General features: G+C 39.8%; 1 protein-coding gene across 1 annotated transcript; it reads right to left on the bottom strand.

Moving 5' to 3' along the window:
- Positions 1 to 54: 54 nt before the first annotated feature.
- Positions 55 to 20,851, bottom strand: ALKAL1 (ALK and LTK ligand 1; the record flags this gene model as incomplete). The annotated part of the gene is made up of 4 exons (XM_081266238.1): positions 55 to 125; positions 1,177 to 1,257; positions 3,660 to 3,713; positions 20,665 to 20,851. 4 exons carry the CDS (start codon positions 20,849 to 20,851, stop codon positions 61 to 63), a joined length of 387 nt encoding a protein of 128 aa, XP_081122364.1. The 3' UTR covers positions 55 to 60.
- Positions 20,852 to 21,958: the final 1,107 nt, after the last annotated feature.

A 21,958-nucleotide genomic window follows, 5' to 3' on the forward strand; every position in this document is an offset into this window, starting at 1 on the left:
AAAAAGACTACTAAACAGCATAAGAAAAATACATAAGTACATACTCCCAGGGTAGATTTTCTAGGTCTGCGAGCAGAGTGGACTCACTGCCAATCTTGTTAGCAACCTGGCACATCTTTTGTAATCTAGGAGAAGGAGTAGAAGGTAGATTAGGTGTATAGTTACTATAAATATAAGGAAAATCATGTTAATCATTGTCATTAAATCACATAACAATATCTATAACTTAAAAAGCACTTAATGTATGAAGTGTGTAACATGGATTTTTTTGCCCATTAATTGCCCCAGTAACATAATAGAAAAGTGTGATTGATATCTCCACTTTAGAGATGAGAAAAGAGCCTCAAAGTGTTACTTCTCCCATAGCTGGGAAACAGTTGGGAGAAAGCCTGAGCTTTCTGCCCCACACTGCTTTATCTAGTGATTTTGCCTTGAAGCCAATGTGAGCCATTGGATGCAAGTTGTTTTTGAAAAACTTACAACAAATCTGACGCAACATCCTAAGTAAAATTAAGTATTTCTCAAGAAAAGCAATGTAGTTAATAAGAAACAAATTGCTTAAAATTTATTTTCTTTAAAGGAAAGTTTAGGCTTGGAAAGAAATTTAAAAACAGCCAACTCAGTTACCACACATAATCATACTTTGGATATTTTAAATGATAACACTTAAATATTACGTTTGGAATCATTAAGTTCGGTAATTTAAGTATCCAAAAGAATTCATTAGAGCAACCTTTATAACACATGCTATCAACATTCAGAAAAATCCAGCACCCTTTGTACAAATGACATGATATTAAAAATATTTACTTTAAAATAACTTAGGAGGAAATTTTGACTTATGCTCCATAATCATCTTACTTTTTTTTTCATTTATGTGAGAGAGCACTTTATTTATGCCAAGGAATTTGAATAATGATAAAAGGCTTCAATCCTAACAAACACTTTGGTCTTTAAGGAAATCTGCTATTTTCAGATTTGGATATATTCCCAGCTAGAATGTGATTTTGTTCTTATAGTTTTAACAGCACACACAAACCTTAAGTACTGTCAATGTTATAAATAGCATCTCTTGCAATGTTTAGTCTATTATGTCCCACCCGAAGACAGTTAAAGCTTAAATGACATGCATTTATTGCTGGATAGGATTAAAAAAAAACTGTCCAAGTGACTTACAGGCTGGCACTGAGCAATCCCTGGTATTGTGATACAGTCTGTGGAAATGTTTGCTACATTCAGCCGAAAATGTGACTGGCCCTAGAGGGCAGGAAAAGAATGCTCATTATAAACACAGGCATGTTTCCCAAACAAATTGCTAGCACTTTACAGATGGAAATAATATAACTGTAGTTTACATCTTGCTTGTCCTTAAAAGAACTTGCTGGAGAGTCCTTCCCCACTTCCCCGCAACCAGACTCTGTGGGAGGTAATGAGTTCTGATCTATGAAAAACAATATAAATTCATTCTGCATTCTCAACCTCTCACATAATGGAACCTTTGCTTCCAATAGAACCCTCTAGAATGACTGGAAGGTAAAAACACCAGATAGAGGAAAGAAATATGTAGAGAACAAAGTAAGTGGTTACAAAGAATATAAAATCAATATCCTTGATTTCTACTTTTCGTTCTCCAATTTTTTTTATTTAATAGAAATTTATATTTATATGCAGAGACATTTATTCCATTTTAAAAAATTAAAGTGATGTGTGTGTTTAATCTTAGTGTCCAGGACTACCATAAATTGGGCAAGACCTTGAGACTTCTCTCCATCTGTTCATATAAATTTCTGATAGACTTCATCAAAACTTTCATCCTTCCAGCTGGAATCTGCTTTTTATGGAGACTCCACAGTCAGGACAGTCATACTGAATACCTGACACTCATTCATGCAGTAGGCGGATCTTCACTTGATCTTCATGACACTCATATTAAACTTAGTTAACAAATATGGCCCTCAGATTTAATCAAGTGGGAAAACTACAAGGAAAAACTACATTTCTCCCCACATGATAAGTCGGAGATATAAAACAATAAAAGGTAGCTGAGATGATTAGGAACAGAAAGGCAATAGCGGTAACAAGGGTAGACTGTTGGTAATAAGTTTAGTGATTTTTCCAAAACTTGGGGCATGGGATGATTTGAAAATAATTCACAAAGTTGATATGAAGAAGAATGAAAGTGTCAAGAGAGAGCATTTTGTCTGTGCTTAAGATGTGGCTTATTACTGAGCATATCTGTAATCTCAATGACTGAGGCAGGACCATCACAAATTTGAGACCAGTCTCACAAATTAGCAAGACTCTATGTCAAAATTTAAAAAAAAAAATGTTTAAAGGGCTGGGGATGTATCTCAGTGACAGTGTCCTTAGGTTCACCTAGTACCACAAATTAATGAATTAATTAAATTAAAAATAAAATTAAAAAGACGTGGCATACGAGGGCTGGGGTTGTGGCTCAGTAGTAGAGTGTTTGCTGCACACGTGAGGCACTGAGTTCAATCCTCAGCACCACATAAGAATAAATAAATAAAATAAAGATATTGTGTCCATCTACAACTAAAAAATATTTTTAAAAAAAGATGTGGCATATGAAAGTCTGTCTCTCTTCTGTTCCAAAAACTTCTATTGTGCTCCATTGGCTGGGAACACAGTCCACTGTCCTCGACATGTGTTGGGCACCTGGGGTCCGGATATTTGTGGTTTGGAACACTGACCACAACCTAGCCCTGTCACCATGGTAACCTGGCTACCCTCCTGTGCACAGTGTCTTCCTTTTCCTTCTGCTTTTTTGCCGCTGACCTTTTAGCCCTTTGGTTGCCACTCATTGGATTATTACGGCCCTCAGCTAAATTTGCCCAGGAACAGAATATGCATAAAGAACTCGTCCATAAGGTGGACGAGTTCTCTGAAACTGATCTCCAGAGTCTCTTTCTGACTTCATAACCACACTCAGCAATTTGGTGGGATTCCACTGGACCAAGTGAGCCCACAAACATGCAATGTAAGACTGTTCACAATGATTCCAACCTACCTTTCCAGTCAGATATTTTCCCTTTGGCCAAATGCATCCATATCTAAATTCACCCATAGCCCATTGACACCATCTGCCTGTCCTTTCCCAAACACACTACAAAATTTTATGTCTTGCTCAATTAATTCCTACTGACCAGAATGTATGTCTCACCTTAGGAAAACTTTATTCATCTTTTAAAGTCCCACTTCAATATGCCCACTAAAAGCCTTCCTTGGTGGTTCTTAGCCAAATTATTCACTTGTTGTGTGTCCCTAAAACATTGTTTATACTTCTACTACTTATCAAAATCTGGTTTACATTATAGTTCATACAAGTTAAAAGCATTTATCCATGTCACCAGCTGGACTATGAGCCTTTTCTAGACATTTATCTTCATATCCCCAGTACTTAACATAATACGTTGCATACAATCTTCTTAAATTTCTATTTAGTTTGCAGTACTGGAGATTGAACCCAGGGGTGGTCTACCACTGAGCTACATCCTCAAGCCCTTTGATTTTTTGAGACAGGGTCTCACTAAATTGCAAAGGCCCACCTCAAACTTGCAATCTTCCTGCCTCAGTCTCCTGAGGAACTGCATATAATCTTCTTATTTAACTAAATCACTGATAAGTTGTATGCTTACCTGTGAAATGCTTTATGAATTTGTCTTTTAAGTTCAAATCTCTTGGGAATATTTCTGAAAAGAAAAAAAAAGAAGACTTTAGAATTTCTGAAATAATTTCCACTCTTTAAAAATATCCTTAATATGCTATCATTAAAAGGCACTAACCATATGAATCCATGGCAGTTATGTAACTGATCTCAATTCCACCTCTCCTGTTCTGACCATTCCCTGGCTCCAAAACTCAGTGGAGCTCACTGCCCCACCGCTCTACCAGAGCATATACAGACCTCTCTGAAGTGCACAGTCACAGATCAACATCTGACTTTCTGGCTGCCCCAGACCTGTTTCCCACCATGTTCTCCAGGCTCAGTAAATGACATCATACTTTACCCCTGGCTCAGACCAAAAACCAAGAAGTTATACTTGATTTCTTTCTTCTCCCAGCACACCATCCAGCCTGTGAATTCGTTTTATAGATTTCATATCTAAAACTTTATCCGAGACCCATGCACTCCTACCTCTTTCACGAACACAGGCTAGTCCAAGTCTTCATAGTTTTGTGACTGTACTTTGGCAGCTGACTCCTAACCAGTCCTCTCCTTCCTATAATCCTTTTTCCCCTGCAGCAGCCAGAGCAAACAAATTGAAATACACTTCAGGTCAGGAGACTCTCCCACTTAAAAGGCTTTGAGCTTAAAATAAAATAATATTTAATAATCAAACTACATCTCAGTCTTCAACTGTACTCACTAAAAATATGCCATCCAGAAAATGCAATTTATAAAAACCCTTCAGGAGCATATGGAAGTCATTTAGAAGGAGAGAGCATTTAAACTTGAACCTCAAGGTTGGTTGGCAGTTAAATATTTAAACTTAGAATGTTTTTGTTACAGATCGACTCCTGTGTGGTGTCAAACATACTATGAATATGAAAGGGAAGTGAACATTTGTCACCTCCCCATAGGTGAGTCTAAACCACCCCATTGAGGAGGTCAACTTCACTGAAACCCAGGAGGAGGGAACCTTAGAAATGAAGATGTAGGAGTTCTAGCCATCCTTTACATGCTGGGAGCTCAGCGGGGATGTGGGAGCTCCCAGGCTCCCTTCAGCCCTGGTGAGCTCAGGGCAGGATTGCCAACCTCAAGCAGTAGCTACAGAGATCAAAGCTCCCCTCTCATATAAGCACAAACACCTGCACTTGACAAACAAAACGCATACAGAATAATAAAACAGCAGAGCAAATCAAAGTATTTCTTTATCTAAATCTTTTGGTGTCATTTTTAATACTCTTCTAGCCGGAACAAAAATCTATATACCATACCTCCCGAAACCAAACACAGCAGGTCAACCTCTGTGACATCAGTACACTATGTGCTATTTGGCCAGGTGGCTACATTTGTGCTTTCTGAACGATAAGTCAGCTGAGTACAAAAAGTGCTGTGGCTAAAGTGTGTTCATAGACTTTAAATATAATTCAATTTCCAAAAACATTTTAGAATATCATTTTAATCTGTAGACACTGAGATAATGATGACATTCAGGTTTGTAAAAAAATTACATATTTTATGTGAATTTCCTCTCTTCTCCACCCTCATAACATATTTTGTAACTTCTATCCAAGCAGCTGTCACCTTCTGATTAGCATGAGAGTGCAGGCTGCCTGTCCATCTCCACTACAGAATTATGGGCTTCCTGAGGAGAAAGCCACTGTTGTGCTCACCTTTTATCACCTGAAGCCTGCTTTGCTAACAAGAGACCAGGAACTAAAGGCTGAGGGGGCTGTTACCTTTCAAATGGAAACAATCTAAGCTGCACTTGTGCTCAGAATAAGCTACCAAGAAAACCACCATTTTAATACGCTTGACTTTTAATTTCAAACTACAAACGTCATACAGGAAGGTAAGGATATATAGCAGATTGCTTTAACTTAAACTGAGACATGGAATTTGACACCTGAAGCAATGAGTAAGAGATAATTCGTTAAAAAGAGATGGGAAAAATGGAAGCACTGCTATGTGCTCAGGTATTTGAGAAATGTCAACGGGGGCTAAAGAGAGAGAAGGGGAGGGAAAGAGACACAAGATGCGGTTGTAGGTGGACATGAACCTCACAGTCCTTTACACACTTTGTACTTAACTCTGTGGCTGATGAGAAGACAAAAGGCTTTAGGCAAGAGAATGACATGGTCAAGCTTCATTTAAAAAAATTATTACAAGGGAGGAAGAAAATGGAGAATTAGGTCAAAGGATGCAAAGTTGCAGGTATATAGGATGAAGAAGTCCAAATATCTAATGTACAATGTGAGGACTACCGTTATGAACATTGTATGGGATGCAGAATAACTGCTCAGAGGGTACATTTAGATGTTACTACCAAAAAATAAATAAATAAAAAATAAGGGTGACATGATGTATGATGTGTCAATATGTTAATTTGCTTGACAATTCTAACCATTACTCTGTTACAAGTTTATCAAAATGTCATGCTGTACACTTTAAATTTGTGCAATAAAAATAACATCATACATGATTCAATTTTTTTCAATAAACAAATGTTAAGAATAAAATTTCAAAAGGTTGTGATGCCTGACATGCAGAGACAATTCAACAGTTTTCAATAATTTAATTTGTGTTGAATTGCACTCTTCTGTCCTTAGGCTGACAAATGACTCTCCATGAGCCAAATCCAGCATTACAGCTGTGCTTGTAAATAAAGATTTTTGGAACAAGCATGTCCATTTGATTACATGGTATCAGTGGCTGCTTTCCACTACTATGGTGCATGGAATCCCAGTGGTTTGGGAGGCTTAGGCAGGAGGATTGTGAGTTCAAAGCCAGTCTCAGCAACTTGGCAAGGCCCTAAGCAACTTAGCAAGATCCTGACTCTAAATAAAATATTTTTTTAAAAAAGTGCTGGGGATGTGGTTCAGTGATTAAGCACCCCTGGGTCCAATCTCTGGTTAAAAAAAAAAAAGGCAAAACAATTACAAAACAAAATATTGAAAAATGTTTATTATTTGTTTGTACCTTCATATAACTTAAAATCTTCCCATAAAGATAGTTCACTCTGATATGATAAATAATAAATAAATGGTTGACCCTCATTCCTTTATGAGGACATGTGTTTTAAACCAGTGTTACATGAGGTACTTTAATTGAAATGCTGCAAAGCTCCTAGAATTATCAATTCTTTTAAGTAAGGAGATGGGACTATTAATCTTTTTTAATATATAAAAACAGTTCCATTTAAAAAATAAGAACAACTACATTTAATATGTTATTACTGAGAGAATTACAGATGGAAAATGTGCTTAGAGAAAAATTCAAATGTATTAAATACAAGATAGGAAATGCTATTAACTTTTAAACATATTCAAGCAATACTGTTTAAAAGTACAAAATTAAGTGTATTTAAAAATGGAAAGGGCTAGGGTTGTGGCTCAGTGGTGGAGTGCTAGCCTAGCACATGCGAGGCCCTGGGTTCGATCCTCAGCACCACATAAAAATAAATAAATTAAAGGTATTGTGTCCAACTACAACTAAAAAATAAATATAAAAAAAATGGAAAGTCACGAAACAGATATCTTTCTCTTTTCTTATATAGTCACATAGAGGGTATACGGTTATATACTTGTAAATGTATAAATACGTACTTGTACATATATGTTTTTATATCATGCCTCTTCCATTAAGGTTAAAATATTTAAATAAATGAGTGCATTATTTAACTCTCTTTTTATGTAACATTTTATGAGGCTTATGTAGGTTGTAAATAACACACAAGGTAATCAAGTAAGTTCAAATGGGTTCCTTCTTGTTTTCCAATTTGTTGTTATTTAAAGTATATTCCGCTGATCAGCAGCATCAGCATTTTTAGGAAGCTTGACAGAAATGCAGACTAGGTGCAGACCTAGAGCATCAGACCTTGTTTTCTTATTGTAACACAGTTTATTTGGTATAGTCACATTTGACTTCAAATTGTCTAAACAGACTTAAAAATCATCACTCCATAGACTTTTTTTAAAAAAATGAGTCTTACCATTTCAAAAACAAAGAGATAAAAAGCCTTTTACATTGGATGACTTTTTTTAGGTGCAATCCGTTATTAAGAATGACAAGCAAAGGACAACAGGAAACTGTCTAGCAAAAAACATAGAACACAATGCTAATACTATTCTTGATTGATTAGGCAGCTAGAAGCCAATCAATACACTGAGCCACTGGAAAACCCCAGAGGGCTGTTAATCTAATAATAAATGCAAATAACCCTAGAAGCACAATGTCCAAGAATCAAAATGTTGTCATTACTGAGGCCAGCAATAAAGGACAGAGAGTAAGTTTGAAGGCAGAAGCACAGACTCATTTAAGTAGAAATCAAGTTCGACAGTCCTGTAGCAGATGATCCTGCACATTGTGGTTATGTGAATTTAAAAAGTAAGGAACAGGGCTGGGGATGTAGCTCCATGCTAGAGTGCTCGCCTAGCTATGTGTGAGGCCCTAGCTTGATCCCCAGCATTCCAAGCAGCAAGGGACGGAATAATGATGGAGATATATTTTGGAATCAGTTGCACAGAGGCAATAGTTGAAACTAGAGGTGTAGACATGATCACTCCACAGAACACTCCACAGGCAAGAATGGATCCCTGGGGTGGCTGAAGAAGAGGAGGTCAGGGGAGAAGAAGCAATCATCAGAGAAGCAGGGAACAAAGCAAGAATAACTGTGGAAATAAAGAAATCACTTAAAGAAGGCAAGGAGGGAGACGGAGGGCATCCCAGAGGCCAAGGAAGATTAAGACTGCCTGTAGCCTGCAGTGAGTGGGCTGAAGATCAGGCAGCGCCACAGGCAGGAACAAATAATGAGGACTGGTACACAGGTAAGGTTCACAAAGGAGGTCAGAGTTGGTCCTATGTACTCATCATGAATTTGTATTCTATACTCTGATGCTTTGACATCTGGGCATTGCTGACCCTGGAGGGACTGTCTCTTCTAATATGAGGGCCAGTTCCTAGAGAGGGCAAAATACTCACCTGCAAACTTGCCTTTCCTAGGTCAACCAACCGACCCAGCTCCCACACCCCAACCTCCTCTACTGGGCTTTCAGACTCAGGGCCACTGTCCCGCTGCCCTAATCACTGCAGGGCCAGGAACCACCCCTTAGCACCAGAGTCCACTGAAAACATTCCAACCAGCTGATCCTAAGCCTTCTCGTGTTGCCTACAGAAACCACAATAGAAACTCCTACCCACACTTTTCTCCACTCTCTACCTCATGTGTCCTGCCTCCTGTTTCTAGGGACTCAGGAAGTGAAATGTCTTCCTCCGTGACAACCATTTTCAGTCTGTGTGTCTTGTGATATCTGAATAAAACAAATCCCAGCTATATTTTAAAACATAGGTGATGGCAGATACTGGGAAGAATGGTCACCTAATCACACGTGTCTTATATTCTCTGGTAACAATGCAAAAAATGATTAAAAGAAAACCTCTCTCTCCATATAATCTTCTATAAAAATATTTCTAAATATGTTGCTTCCTAAATGAGGCAACGGAACTCTTTGAGCAAGAGTTAGTTTGCCAATATTTCAAAATGCCTTATTGGGAGTGTTTTTGAAATGTGCACTTAAATGACTACCTGTGCTGTGTTGGGATATGTATTAAAGATCTGAACTCCAGCTAGGATATAGGAAGGTGGGAGAACCTTTCATAGGCAGGGCTTAGTGGGGAGTCTTTTGGAAACTGGAGGTATGCCCTTGAAGGTGATAGAAAGATCTCAGCATCTTCCTTATCCTCTTTTGCATCCTAGTGATGAAGTGAGTAATGTGCTACTTTGTTACAGGTCCCAAAGCAACGGGGCCGATCAATCTCAAACTGAAACCTCCAAAACTGTGAGCCAAAATAAACCTTTTTTTAAATTTTTATAAGCTGATCGTCTCAGGTATTTGTTACAGTAATTGAAAGCTGACTAACAAAACCTGACTACTGTATGTTAAAAATTTTTGCCAGTTTTTAAAATTAGCTAATTATATTGAAAACATAATATGTAATCACAGGAAATATTTTTTTTCCTAAGATCGAAATACATGGGGATTTAGAAAAAAAAATGTATGAATAAAACCACAAACAGTAACAATAATAAAACTAAACTAAATTGAAATTGACAATATATAAGATAAACAAGTATAATTTTACACATTGTTCACATAACCTAGCCTATGTATTAAGTTTCTTTCTTTTTTTTTTTCTTCTGAAGGATCTTTCGTGTTTTTAAAAACCTAAGGACTCCTGCTTACTAGGCACATGCTTCTCCACTAAGCCACATCCCTAGTTCCTGGAGTATCTTTTATTTTTACTCTACTGATGAAGAATTTTCAAGAACTTGCTTTTAACACTGCATTAATTAATGTATTAGTACCAACTAATTAGTGCAATAATTAATTTCTATACTTTAGACTTAAAATTCAAACTGTAAATCTTTCCCTGTATAAACAGAACTTTGTTTTCTAATCTTTGAAGGAATATAGAAAATAGTCACAGGAAAAAAAGTTAGACAAACAGATAAGACTCCAAACCCAACAAGTGAATTGTGTTTTTTCTTTCTTATCAGTAGGCATATCTTCTGGCAATAGAAAATCTCTTATAAACAAATATAGGCAAGCTCCAAAGTGGCCATGATGGCATTCAGGTTTTCAGATTCACCACTGCTCTCACACCAGTGCAGGACTTCCTCAGAGTGAGAAGCCACCAGCCTGTGCACCTACAGACAGGGCCCCTGTCAGGTACCTCACAGGCATCCGGAGTGGCCCTTCCCTAAGACACTGGAAATGCACCCTGTCCAGAGGCCACAGCCCCTTGGCCTCAGCAAGTCTAGAACCCAGGTTTGCTGTCTCTACAGACCTACATTCTGGAAAAAAAATCAATAGTGTCAATAGTATTATAGTATTTGGTACATCAATGGAATTTTTATCAAATAATCAGCCCAAAATAATTGTCTTTCAGGACTGAAATTGTTTCATAGCATTTGTTTCCTTGTTTTCACACAGGTAACTACAACTTCATAAAGATGATTTGTTTTCCTTAAGTTGGCCCATGTCGTTTGTCTCAGGTCCACCATGTGTGAAGCCGACAGGGTGAGCAGTTAAAATGAACGGTAACCATGGATTCTCTAAAATTCAAGCAAAGCTGAATGCTTATATATTAAGTTTTTAAAAATGTTCACAGAGGGGCTGGGGATGTGGCTCAAGCGGTAGCGCGCTCGCCTGGCATGCGTGCGGCCCGGGTTCGATCCTCAGCACCACATACCAACAAAGATGTTGTGTCCACCGAAAACTAAAAAGTAAATATTAAAATTCTTTCTCTCCTCTCTCTCTCTCTCTCTCTCTCTCTCTCTCTCTCTCTCTCTCTAAAAAAAGGATTTTCTTTAAAAAAAAAATGTTCACAGAAGTACAAAATGTGCACAAGGGTTGCATTCTTAAGGACAGCATTCAAATTTTAGATGAATAGGTTGACACTTTGCTAAACTCATCTCTAGATATTTACTTTTCCATTGAATGACAGGGTGCCTTGTCACCTAGAAGATGGTATGTCACTGTTCCTCAATGACTCCCTTGCCCCATCCCTCTGCCTCCTCCAGTTCATCTTGCCTTCTCTCCTTCAGCCCAACCCTTCTTCCCAGGGTCCCCCGAGGTAAGAGACGGCTGACCTACCTGCAGAGATTGAAACAGTTGCCCCAGATGGAACCCTTCAAAACCCAGTTCTGTGAAATTCCAGTAAGGCTAAGTTAAAAAAAAAAAAAAAAGTTTGAATAATAGCGGTTTACATTAAGTTTCCTTTCCGGCAGGACTTCATAGGCCATGCTTCTGAAGCTGGTAAGCCAGGGAAACTTTTTTTCACAGATTAACTTTCAAAACACACTGAATCATGTAGCTACAGAGCAGTGGCTGCATGCTGGGATGAGGAGACAGCAGACAGTGAACTGCCAAACTAGAAGCTTGGCCAGTGTTGAGGGGGGCAGTCAACCATTCTCTTTCTGAAGAAACATTCTAGAAGATTCTGATGTACCACCTTTCTCCTCCCTGTGTTCCCCAATTTAAAAATTGGGTGGTTCCGAAAGTTCAATGTACATGATAATTCTCAAAAAAAAATTGATGAACTACAGATCCACAAACTGCATTCACAGATATGTCATATCCAGGGCCAAGTTCAAGAATCATATTCGAAACTTGCATGTGGTTCCAGGATCCTCAAGTTAAGAATCATTCCTCTAGAAAATATTAAGGGCCACAAATGTTGTATTGTCTAAATATAACCAAATGCTAAGAAAATTAGTTTATACTTATTCATCCTCAGAATGGTACAAATTAAATAATAAGTTGATAGGTCTGGTTTGGCTTTGGGCAAATAAAAATTAAAATCTTTAACTTTCAAAATTAAGTTTAAAAAAACCTCAAAGTTTATTTAAAAAAATTCAATTCCTTACTCCTTTTCTCTTCCAAAATTCCTCCTAAATATCAACTTTATACTGTGACTTGTGTAGGCCAAGGGCATTCAAAAACAATTAATCCTCAGTCCTAGCTTAAAGGAACTCACATCAACACAGATAAAGTAATATCAAACTAATATGAGTTACAATATGAAGATGTTATAGGAGAAAAATACAACTTGTTTTCAGGGAAAAAAATAAATCATTACTGAAAAAGATAATCAGGAAGACTATAACTTCAATGAATCACATTTTAATAAAACGTTGATTTTATTAATGCATAATAGGCTACACATTTTAAATATGATATAAATATTATAGCTATCATTTCCTGACAGCTTGTACTGATAGATTCAGAACGAAAGCTATAATAATGAGAAATTATACCCCTATCTGATTCAAATGCATGTCAAGATCATTTTACTGTCATGTGTAACTAATTAAAACAAAATAAATAAATAAATAAATAAATAAAACAAAAAGTAAAATAAATAAATATATAAATAAAGTTATAACAAATGCCTAAACTTCAGAACATGCTAAGTCTTAGTCCCCCTTATCCAAGGTTGCGGGGGGTACGCGGCAGGATGCCCTGAGGATATCTAAAACTGCAGTTAGTACCAAACCCTATGTACAGTATTTTTTTAACCTATTATACATACCTGTGATAAAGCTTAATTTACAAATTAGGCACAGTAAAGGATTAATAACAATAATAACAAAATATAACAATCATAACAACATAATGAGGATAAAAATAGTAATGGAAATATGGCCTCTCAAAATATCTTACTATACTATTGCTTTTTTACTTAAAGAAAGAACTTTATATCTTCTCCTAGACATATCTGAATTGTCAGCATCACTACTTTTGTGCTTTGGGTCACTATTTAAGTAATAAGAGGGTTATTTGAACGTAAGTACTGAAAAACCACAACAGACTATAGTTGATCTAATATCCCAAATGTTTGAGTGATTAATGGGAAGGTAGCATATACAGCATGAATACACTGGACAAAAGAATGATTGATGACATGGGTAGACCAGAGCAAGTCAGCATGAGATCTCATAGCTATTTAGAATGGTAGGAAATTTAAAACTTGTGAATTGTTTATTTCTGGAATTTTCCATTTAATATTCTCAGACCTCAATTGACCACAAGTAACTAAAATCTTCAAAGAAAAGCAAAGTATACAGACAGGGCTGTACTTCTCACTATTCTGGTACTTTCTACAGTCATATACATGAAGGAAACATCACCTGGATTTATTTGTCTACATTTCTACCCAGCAACAAAAATCTTAGAAGTCTGCTCCAAAATGCTTTAGAATTTATTTCCAGCACTAAACTGAGGCCATAGGGAGAAATTAACATATAAAAGTTTTTTTTTAATTTTGCCAATGCGTGAGTGGTAAGTAGTTTCCTATGATTCTGCCACTCCAGGGAGGGAGAAGCCACACTAGGTGATTCCGTCAACTTCCTGCACAGAATTTCATCATTTGGCAGCTATATAAATGAACTCCTACAGGCAGGCAACAATTACTACCAGAAAAACTGTGAATGGGTAAGAACTCATTCATGTAAGTCACCTCTGGCTACTTCCTATGTTTGTGATCATAGAGACTCTAACTATCAGGCCTGACAGACCTCTGATCATAGCACCTGTCAAATATACTACGTGGTGAAAAATCATATATAATCCTTCTGCCTTGACTTCCTCCCATGCAGACACTTTTCAGTTAAACAAATAGCTTCAATAATTCAGCAAATAAAATATTTTAAATTTTTAAAGTGGAAGGTAATAGATATGTTTGTTTGAATGTAGTAATAATTTCCCTATATATAAGTCTACCAAAACATCAGAGTGCATAACTTAAACATATACATTAAAATTTTTTTGAAGTACCCACCCTGGTGATATGCAAAGTAGCCAAAATAATTATTTTATTCATGTGAAGTAAATCATTACCAATATGACTGAGTGGATATAATAGTAAAAGACTTGCAATAGAGGGAATTTGGGTTTGATGAATAAAATTCCATTATTATGCAACACCCAGCAGTATTCAAGTACATATGGGTTTTTTTGTTTCGTTTTGTTTTTTAGATTTTGCCAGAGCTGTGGTATATTTGCAAAGTGAATTTAGGGCTCAGATATTTTTTAAATAAATGCAGAGACATCACAAAAGAAGAGGGTAATGATATTGGGAAGTATATATTTGTTCTTTGTACCTGCTTCCTGTCATACAGCTGCTAAAATCTTTGGAATCTCTGAAGCAACTGTGTCTTTTTGCATGACAAAGAGTTGATTGAGGGATGGCAGCCCTTATGTAGCTTTAGGATGGGGACTGGTCACCAGAAACACCAAGGCAGGATTAGAGGATTGGGACTCAGCCCAGGGATGGAAGAGAGGCTGAAGGAAGAGTTGGTCAACAAGAACCGGTGATTTAGTCAATCATGCCTATGAAACCCAAAAGGAAGGGTTCTGAGAGCTCTGGATAGCTGTTCATGTGAGATTCATGGAGGACGGCTCACCCTGGAGAGGGAACAGCAATGCCACACCCCTTCCCCACATTCCTCATTCCACACATCTCTTCATCTTGGTATATCTTTTATATATAGAATATATATAGGATATCCTTTGTATATCCTAAATAAATTTTATCCAATAAATATAAGCAAAATGCTTCCCTGAGTTCTGTGAACTGCTCTAACAAATTAAACCAACCTGAGAAGGTGTTGTGGGGACCCCAGTTTGTAGCTGGTGGATTCCATCAAGGAAGAAAATCAAAATGGAGTAGCACTGGTTCCAGAGCACTTAAAATGGAGTTGGGAGGCCACAAACAGATCTCAGAAATACCTATAGCTGAACCTTTGAAACGGGCACTTCCTACTCATCCTCACATATATCCTCAGAATTCCATCAGACCAAGCTGAACTCTGCCCAGGGCTAAACTGCAGTTTCCTGAAACACTGTCGACCACCGATGACCTGAATAATGGACCCCTTCCCCCAAACAACTCACATCCAATCCCTTTCTTAGAAGACAGTTTATCTTGTGCCAGTACCAGTTATAATGCCTGACTCAAAGGTGATGTAATTCCCAACCCCCTTCAATTTAAAGCTATAGATAGTTGCCATTTTGGAAAACCTGGGAGCACATTTTCCATATTTCTTTAATCTGTTTTTTTTCCCAATATTTCAATCCTCATTAGCCCCAAATGAATATAATTTTCATTGTCCTCAACTAGGTTTTTATATGCATTCAATAGTCAAAAATGTCAGAGGCTCAGACTTGGTAGCTGTGTTTGAAGTGAGAATAGTTTTGAGGATTGAGGCCTCAACCTGTGGGTTCTGACCCTATATCTAGGTAGATAATGTTGAAATTAAACTGGATTAGTCAGGCACAATGCCTGCCTATAATTCCCGCTATTTGGGAGGCTAAGGCAGGAGAATCATAACTTGAAGGCCAACATGGGCAACTTAGTGAGACCCTGACTCAAAATTTAAAAAAATAATAATAATTTCAAGGTCACAGAAGCCTTCTGTGTTGATTGTAGAGGTGTGGGAACAGAAGAAAAACCTTTTGATTTTCCTCCAAGGGAAATAGATAGAACAGTATTCCATATGAAAAGATGAGAGAAGTGCATTTTAGAACAGAGCAAAATATCAGACGCAAAGCCAGAATGGCATCTGTAAGGAGCAAGTACTAAGACTGTCACTGGCACAAAGGCACTGGAGGCAGCCCTGTCAGAGCCAAAGGACAGTCACAAAGTGAGCATGGATATCCTGCCTTCAAATGGAATTAGAACTTTCTTGGAAAATGAAGAAACCACTGTAGATTTGTGACCGCAAGAGGTCCAGCTCCATCCACACTACTTATTAAAATGTTTATTTGCAATTGTTCAAAATAACCTCACCAAATTAATTTTCACAATTTTTCCCTAAGCTCCATGTCAGTAAAGTTTTACATTAAAACAACCATACAAATCTGACTCCAGAAAGTCTACAGAAACAACGTCAATGTTTACTGACATCTCTTGAAACGAGGTTGCAAAAGGAGATGCAATAATACATTAAAACTTTCCAACAGTTCCCATTATGGTTCCCTCTCCCCACATCTCATCTCTTCTCAATCTCCTTGAAACCTCCTTTCTCTTGGCATTAGGGCCCATTTCTCAGCCTCTGATTTTCTGTGTTCTGATGGGTGAGATTTCCAATGCCCCTCCTTTTTGGGGCAGTGCTGGGAACCAAGTACAGGGTCTCATGCATGCAAACCCACTGAGACACATCCCCAACCCATCTAATACCCTTTTTCTTCTGGTAGTTTGAGGTAGAATTCCTCCTCTATTCCCTCTGCTGATGAGATGCTCAGAGAACAGGACAGGGGGGAGGGAACAAGAACAAGAGGGTGGGAGTAAAGGGAATAAAAACCCACACTTCCTAATTCTTATCCCAATAAAAACATAATGGTGGGGCTACTAAATAAGTTAGGGAGACAATATTGAAGGTCCTTATAACACTCTCATGAGAGCTTGGAGTAAGATGGCAGAAAGGACAATGAAAAGGATGACCCAAACTCTAGAACTTGGCAGGATTTCTCAGCTGACCTAAACTCCAAGAGCAAGTTAAAAAAAAAATGGTGAACTTTACAATCCCAAGCCTATCAGTGACTGCCAATGCGTGTTGAGTGGCTGAATAAATGGCTGGATATGTGTATGAACAGTGAATGCATTGTGGAGAGGAAGGTCAGCCAAGGATGGTGAATTGCATGTGCTCCTGGAACCCAAAACTCACACCTCCCCCCCACCCCAACTACAACCTTGAGAGTAACTGCATGTTGTCCACATCTTGACTCCAGTTTTCATATTTACTGCTCCCTCGGCCTGCTTATGATCCTCTCACCTCCAGCCTTACCTGTGAGTGTAAAGAAGTTGCCTGAGAAGGAAGAAAGCACTCTACACTGTGATATTGTGAAATATTCGTTTGGACTTCCTGGAATACAAATCCTAAAGTCCTTGAAATCTCTGAAGTGATAATATGCATTTGCATGCTCCTGAGTTGATTGAGGGCTGGTAGTCCTCAGGTAGCTTCAGGATAGGGGCTAGTTGTCAGAAAGACCAAGGCAGGACAAGATGATTGGGACTTTCATTCTCTCTCAACGCCCAGGGAGGGAGCAGAGGCTAAGGGTAAAGTTGATCACCAATGGCCAGTGATTTAATCAATCATGACAAGGTAGTGAACTCTCCATGAATTGGTAAACATGTTTCCTTGACAGCCACTTAGGCAATTAATGGAACCTGAACAGGGAGTAGCAGCAACACTGACTGGTAGTAGCTGGTCAGTCAGAAGCACTGGTAAAATGACCTGGGGCTTCACACAGGCATCTGACAAGGGGTTCAGTTTTAGGGACTGGGTCTTAGACCTGAGGGATCTGACACTGTCTCCAGATAAAAAGTGAATTGGATTAAAGGATACTCAGCTGGTGTATCCTGCAGAATCAACTGCTTGCTTGGTGTGGGGGAAAACCAATACATCTGATGTCAGAAGTGATCTGTGTTGTGAGACTAGTAGGAGAAGAAACTGAGCCAGAGTTAGTTTTTTCTACTTTCATGCAGAGCAGAGATTTCAGAACCCAGAGCATGTACATGATGGTGCTTATTATGCTGAAGAATCCTGGGGACAGAATTCCAGACCCATCTGGCACAGGTGAGAGGTCCTTAACCTCCAGCACCTGGGAGATGTTTCCTCTTGAATAAGCTAAGACACCTAGCACCCTTTGAGCATTTCCTATGAGACCTTCCAGATGGGTCCTTGTCCTCTCTATATTCATGTGCTTGTTTGTCCCTGATCCATGTCCAAATGTTCCTTTCACTGGAAACTTCAGATGTAATGTGCCACCCTTGTTCTCCCCATATGAATAAAGTGCCATAATCAAAGGTTGAGACCACTACAATCAGGTAGAGAAAGCAAGGGACTTTGGGTGACCCACAGGTCACTTTCTATCAGACTATATTGATTTTTAAAACTTTAGATTGTTGCCGGTCACAGTGGCACATGCCTATAATCCCAGCAGCTTTGGAGGCTGAGGCAAGAGGATCACAAGTTCAGAGCTAGCCTCAGCAACTTAGTGAGACACTATCTCAAAATAAAATATAAAAAGGGCTGGGGATGTGGCTCAGTGGTTAAGCGCCCCTGAGTTCAATCCCCGGTACAAAAAGAAACAAAAAAAAATTTAAAAACAACTTTAGATTATTACCACATTTTTTTTTTTTTTTTTTGGTCCTGGCGATTGATCCCAGGGCTACTTAACCACTAAGTCACATCCCCTCAGCCCTTTTTATATTTTATTTAGAGACAGAGTCTCACTAAATTGATTAGGGCCTGGACAAGTTGCTGAAACTGGCTTTGAACTTGCGATATTCCTGCCTCATCCTTCAGAGGCACTAGGATTACAGGCATGGGCCATCATGCTCAGCATCAGTTTGTTACCACTTTTAACTTGGAATAAAATATTCTGTTTTCTTCCTCTTAATTCACTTCAGTAAGTTTTCACTGTCTTTAACCAAAAAGACTTAAATGAAACACAAGATCTGAATTAATGTATTTCCATAAATGCTCTGTGGTTGCGACTTTCTCCCACTCCTTTTACATTCCAAACTGACACGGCATCGTCTGAGATAAATACTTGGGTGAACAATGATTGTAAGTGGAAGTATATGATCATGTGTGGCAGCAACATGGTATGTTCCTGCTGTGGTCACTATCCCCACTCCACCCCTTCTTGAGGGCTTTCTACCTGCCAGTGAGACTGAAAGTCTCCGCCCAGGTCCTCCACACATTCTTCTCAGATCCATCTCAGCCTCCCCATCACCTCCCTCTGATTCACTCTGGGAATTCTGCAGAACATTTTGCTCATTCAGTGTATGTATGCTCAAGCCTTCCCCTCCCTCCACACCCTGAGTGTGCTGGAAACAGCAGACACCTAGTTGCTGGTTGCTCTGGGTAGCCTCAGCCCTCTACATAATGACTGCCATGTAAAGACAGGTGGCCATTTGTGGAATGAATAAGTATACATATGATGTCATAACTCTTATGAAAGAAAAGTAGAGCTGGATATGGCGATGCATACCTGTAAGCCTAGCTACTCAGGAGGGTGAGATAGGAGGATCAGAAGTTCAAAGCCAGCCTGGGCGATGTAGTGAGACTGTCTCAGAGTGAAAAAAAAAATTATTATTATATTATTATTATTTTGGTGCCAGGGATTGAACATAGGGGCATTCAACCACTGAAACATGTCCCCAGCTCTTTTTAGTTCTTAATTTGAGAGGGTCTCACTAAGTTACTTAGGGCCTTGCTTTGTTGCTGAGGCTGGCCTTGAATTCCCAATCATCCTGCCTTAACCTCCTGAGCTACTTGGGACTACATCATGTGCTACCATGCCTGACCTCAATATGAAATTTTAAAAAGAGCTGGGAATGTAGCTCAGTGGTAGAGAACTTGCCTAGCGTGCATGAGGCTCTGTGTTCAATCCACAGTACCGCGAAACCAAGCAGGGTACTAGAAATCCCTCTTGGCTTTCTTAAAAGTTAAGTATGAGGCAGAAGAATCCTTGCGAACTATGGCATGACCACCAGGTGGAAGATGCACCGTGGGCTTGGTTTTTCTGGGTGCAGGCCACCAAGTGGCTCTGGAGATGGAACCGCTTGCTTTCCATTTCTGCCAGCAACTCCACCTGGCTTGGTTTTTGCAGGATGTGAACTGAGTCACTTTAAATAGCTTCTCTCTTTTCCCCTCCTCACCTTGCTTCCTGCCACTCCCATTCCCAACATCAGCCCAGCTGCCCCTGACCTATTCACTGGGCTTTTCTCTTTTCATTTTCAGTCACACAGTCTTCTGAACCTTTGGGTGTCTCATGACCCTATATAGTGGCAGTTTTTTTTCCCTTGTCATTCCTCCCACCTTCTTAGGCATCTAAGTACAAAGTGTCCAGTGTTGATTTGGGAGCTGGCAGCATTTGCCACCCTTCTAAGCAGACTCAGGAAAGGTCCCATTAACACCAGCCACAGCAGCCCATGGAAAGTGGTGTTAATCACCCATTTACTATGGCCAGCTTGAAGGGGAAGGAGAGGAGCATTCCTGCATAATGGGTCTCTGAGGGCAGTCAGGTTAGTTAATTCTCAAAACCCCCAAAAGACCCAGAAAGGAGGCTCTGACAATTACATAACCTCTCCACTATCCTTGGCCCATGGGACTCAAACCCAGGTCTTTCATCTGCTGTATCAGGTTATTTCCAAAAAGGTTTCCACACCTGGAAAGGGGCATATAAAGACGATGTCTTTGCCGGACCAATTTTGTTATTTAAGTCTCAACCATGGTAAATCTAATAAGCCCATCACATCTTTTTCCCCCGACAGGGAATCTGCAGTCTGTTCTCTGTTGTGCTTGATTCAGGCTTCGAAGAGCAAATGTCTTACCCAGTTCCAACGGTACTCCACACAGACTCAGGCTCCGGCAAAGGATGGGATGGGACGCGACGACTTACCTGAGCTCCTGGAGGCGCTAGGAGCCGGGCGCGTCCCCGCTGCAGGGAGGAAAAGCAACGGTTTGGGCTCGGAGACGACAGGAGCTGCTCTGCGCCCCCGGGGCCTTCCCTGGGTCCCCGGCGGGGACAAAGCCAGCGCCAACAAGAGGAGCGCGGGCAGCGGAGAGCCTGGCTTAGCTGGCCGCATGTCCTTTGCGCCGGGAGAAGAAGTGCAAAAGGCACAAGAGGGATGCTGAGGCGGGTTCGGAGGGTCTGCAGCCCAGGGCAGGGCCAGTAGGACTGGGATAGCGGCCACCGAGGTGATCGGACTCCGCGCAGCCGGCCTGTCCTGGTCTGTGTCCCTGGGGCGTCGGGCTGGAGCGGTGTCCGGACTTAGACTTTAGCGCAGGCTGAAGTCTAAGCGCTTCGGGGGCTCGGGGCGGGGACCGGAGGCGGGGCGGCGCCTGGGGACCTCGGGGTGGTCCCCGGGGATGAAGGCGTGTCTCAGAGTGCGGGACCCTCGGAAGTCGGTACTGTCAACCCAGGGTGACACAAGCGTGCGGTTCAGCATGGTCTTCTGGGCTTTCGACGAACCGTCTCCCAGGGACCAGGCTGGACCTCTTGGCCACGGCTACCCTGGGAAGGGCATGGGGTTTGGGGAGAGCTGGCCATTTGGTCGCATCGGAAGCCCTCGCCACACTCCAGGAAGCCCAATCTGTCTGGGGGCCTCTACCCCTGGCGGGAGTGAAGCTGAGAAACCAGATCAGAGACTGCAGGAAGGACCACAGAGGCTTAGTTCTCTTGGCCTCCCTGGGTTTCTTCCCCAGAGTCATCCGTTTAGCGCTTCTGCAGGTGAAATGGCCAAGATTCACCATGTAGCCCAACAATGCAGACGGCTGGGTTTTTTTTTAACTTTTTTTTTAGAGAATTTTTTTAATATTTATTTTTTAGTTCTCGGCGGACACAACATCTTTGTTTGTATGTGGTGCTGAGGATCGAACCGGGGCGCACGCATGCCAGGCAAGCGTCTTTTCCAAAAGTTTTGCTGGTGCTGACAATTTTTAAAAAATGAGATTAAGCCCATTCCTTCTGACCAAAGTGAGCATTTCTGATAGAACTGTGCTATGAAAACGATGTGGTCTACTCACTTCATGCTACTTTACTGCTTTAGGTTAAATATATTGGGATATGTTGAAATTGCTTGTCAATCAATTAGTGATCATATTGTTTTATTTATTTATTTATTTTAATTTATTTATTTTATTTATTTCTTACATACATGACAATAGTGGAGTGCATTACATTCATGATTATC

Source organism: Spermophilus citellus, assembly GCF_964194105.1.
Source record: "Spermophilus citellus genome assembly, chromosome: 14".
NCBI lineage: Eukaryota > Metazoa > Chordata > Mammalia > Rodentia > Sciuridae > Spermophilus > Spermophilus citellus.